Source organism: Nematolebias whitei, chromosome 1 (assembly GCF_014905685.2).
Source record: "Nematolebias whitei isolate Nwh7 chromosome 1, NemWhi1, whole genome shotgun sequence".
Classification (NCBI taxonomy): Eukaryota; Metazoa; Chordata; class Actinopteri; order Cyprinodontiformes; family Rivulidae; genus Nematolebias; species Nematolebias whitei.
In genome coordinates, this window is record NC_056498.1 from 82,262,625 (window position 1) to 82,265,416 (window position 2,792).

The 2,792-nt window shown below is 44.0% G+C and overlaps 1 protein-coding gene across 2 annotated transcripts in view; it reads right to left on the reverse strand.

The window, feature by feature from the left end:
• Positions 1 to 9: 9 nt before the first annotated feature.
• The window catches only part of sertad2b (SERTA domain containing 2b), a 63,949-nt gene continuing 61,166 nt past the window's right edge, over positions 10 to 2,792 (reverse strand). For both annotated transcript variants that reach the window (XM_037687797.1, XM_037687790.1), the window contains exon 2: positions 10 to 1,531. In XM_037687797.1, coding sequence (XP_037543725.1) covers positions 343 to 1,527 — 1,185 coding nt within the window. In that variant the 5' untranslated portion in view covers positions 1,528 to 1,531 and the 3' untranslated portion in view covers positions 10 to 342. The remainder of the gene's footprint in view (positions 1,532 to 2,792) is intronic.

The window sequence follows — 2,792 nt, forward strand, 5'->3', positions numbered from 1 at the left end:
CTGTTGTGAGTCTACCATGTGTCTGTTTTGTGTCTACCATGTGTCTGCCATGTGTCAACCATGTGTCTACAATGTTTCTTTTGCATCTATTGTATGTCTTATGTGGCTTCTGGGTGTCTGCTGTGTATATGTGGAAAGGCAAGTGCAGTGTACACAGTGTTGTGTTTCCATAGTAGTTCTAGTTGACATCAGTTTTATGTTTACAATTACAGACCTGTGCAGAAAGCTTTAAAAAACAAACAAACAAACTGAAAACAACCAAATATAAAAACAGAAAGCAGGAAAATTCATCCTACGTTTCACTTCCAGTCTGGAATAAAAAAATCTCTCTTGGGTACTCGTTCATGACCCCACCAACACCTCCATGATGTGGTCCAATTCTGTTAGATCTATTTTAAAAGGCTGACTGACTGAAACTTGGGGGGCGGAGCCACTGTATGGCGACGCCAGTGATTTGAGTAAGTCATCTGTGTTCATCACTGGTGACAACTTTGTCAGGCCGCCGCCCGTTGCAACGCCCACAGCCCCCGCCGTTGTGCAGGGATCAAAATCATACATGGATGTGTCGATATCAGCGAACAGGACATCATCCAACGCCAAGTCTGACAGGAAGCCCGAGGGCGAGGAAGAAGTAGGAGAGGACAAAGCAGAGGGACAAATGTCTTCGAGACTAGCAGGGGTGTGTGCGGGGGGAGGGTCTATCTGCCGGAGTTCAGCACTACGACTCTCCACCAGAAACACAGTAGATGCCTCTGTTTTAACAGCCAAAGTCTTACAGTCTCTGAATGAGCCTGTGGGGCGGGGCACTGACTGAGGGGGTTGTGTGGGGGCGGGGGAGGTAGTTGTGGTTGTAGAATTAGCTGCTGCTGTCCTTGTTCTGTCTATGGAAAGAACTGACTCCATGTCTCTCAGAGTTAGCAGTGGACTGTCAGGCACAAGGACCCCGAGGGACACATGTCTCCCCGGGGAAGGAGACATGGGGGGCGTGGGTGGTGAGGGGGGGCCATCCTCTTCCAGGAGAGAAGCTGGAGTGAGGCAGGCCTCCAGCCGATGGGACGCCTGGCAGCTGGGAGGCACCACGGGGTGGTGTGAAGGCGGTGAAGGCGATGAAGAAGGTGGGGGGATCACTTGCATCAGTAGAGCAGACGGCTGTGATCCACCTCCTGACAGAACGCCAAACGACGGCGGCGCCTCCCGGAAGCCCTCATCCATGGGGTCATCAGGCGGTGGTGAGGGCGGCAGCAACAGCGGCCGTAATGATCCTTCCTGTTTGAGCTCATCCTGGATCCGTCGCAGCATATTGTTGATGAGCACGCGGCGCTCCAGGCGCAGCTCTCCAAGCGGACGCTGGCTGTACAGCTTCATCAGGGAGATGTTGAAGATGGTCTGTCTCTGCAGGGTGTAGGACACCTTGGAAAGACCTTCAAGGCTGACACCTACCAACCCTCCAGCGGGCGCCTCCAACGTTTTGCCTTCCACCCCCTCTTCATCCTCATCCAGTTTCCGCTTCGCACCTTTACCCAACATATATCTGAAAAACACAAAGGCAGAAAGAGACCGTAGATAAGTCAGTACTTCAGTAAGAAATCTCAAGAACAAAATATTTCCACCCAAATTTAGTTCTATATTTTTTCTTAAATGCATTTGTTTTATTTTTCTCGATTTTGGGGTTTGGAATTTAACCACACACTTGACTTTTAGTTTACCCTAAAATGTTTATTAAAAAAGTGAATTATACTATTTTAACAGTTTAATATAAAAATCAATAATGTATGTATATTTTTAAATTTAATTGAAATTACAGCAAAAATGTTTTAACAGAACATTAAAACAGAACATTTAATGCTTCATTAAGGCATATAAAATCCAACTGCAAATATTTATATTCAAAAAGAAACGTCTCGGTTTTTCTGTCAAATAAAATTAAAAGAACATCCAAACATCTAGTCATCAGAATACTGCTGCTTAGCTTGTCATTTCATCAAAACATTACTTATGTCTCTACTGTTAGTTTGTAGAACGAATGTCAAAAGTTAAAGATTGTAAAAAAAAAAAAGAAAAAGATGAGTGTCAACCATGACACTGTAGATGCAACTGAAGCTAATCCAGCAAACTGAGATTAAAAAACTGTACAGACACTGAGAACACAAATGTGCGCTTCAGCACATGTTTGTCGTTCTATCTTTACGGGGACTTTGCATTGACTTCTATTAATTTTTCATTAATTTCTATAACCTAACCATGATCTTTCTCTAAACCTAACCCCTAACCCACCAACAGCACTTCTTATGTGGCCTGGACTTTGGGCCCCAAAATAAGTGCAGTTGGTCCTCAAAATGTAGTATGTGTTGGAAAAATGGGCCCCACAAGCTGACAAATACAAACACACACACACACACACACACATACTGAGTTATGCAAGAATAGCTCTGTCTACTGTAGCAGCATAACAGGGCAGATTTAAAGCTCTCCCTCTCATCATATTATGGGCACACTGAGTGACTTGCTGTGGTAAGGGGTGGTGGTGTGGGGGAGGTTGTGTGAGGGGCAGTCATAAGCATTTTTTCCCATTGTTCAGTGTTGCCACGACTCAGTTTATCAAAAAACCCAGAGAGCCACCTCAATGTGGGCAGGATTATCATAGCGTGGCTGCTCAAAACATCTGCAATGTTAATTTCTATCTAAGGCAAACACAACAATGAGCAAATAAATGAAATAAAATCATAACACGATCACATTCTCATTCATATATATATATATATATATATATATATATATATATATATATATAT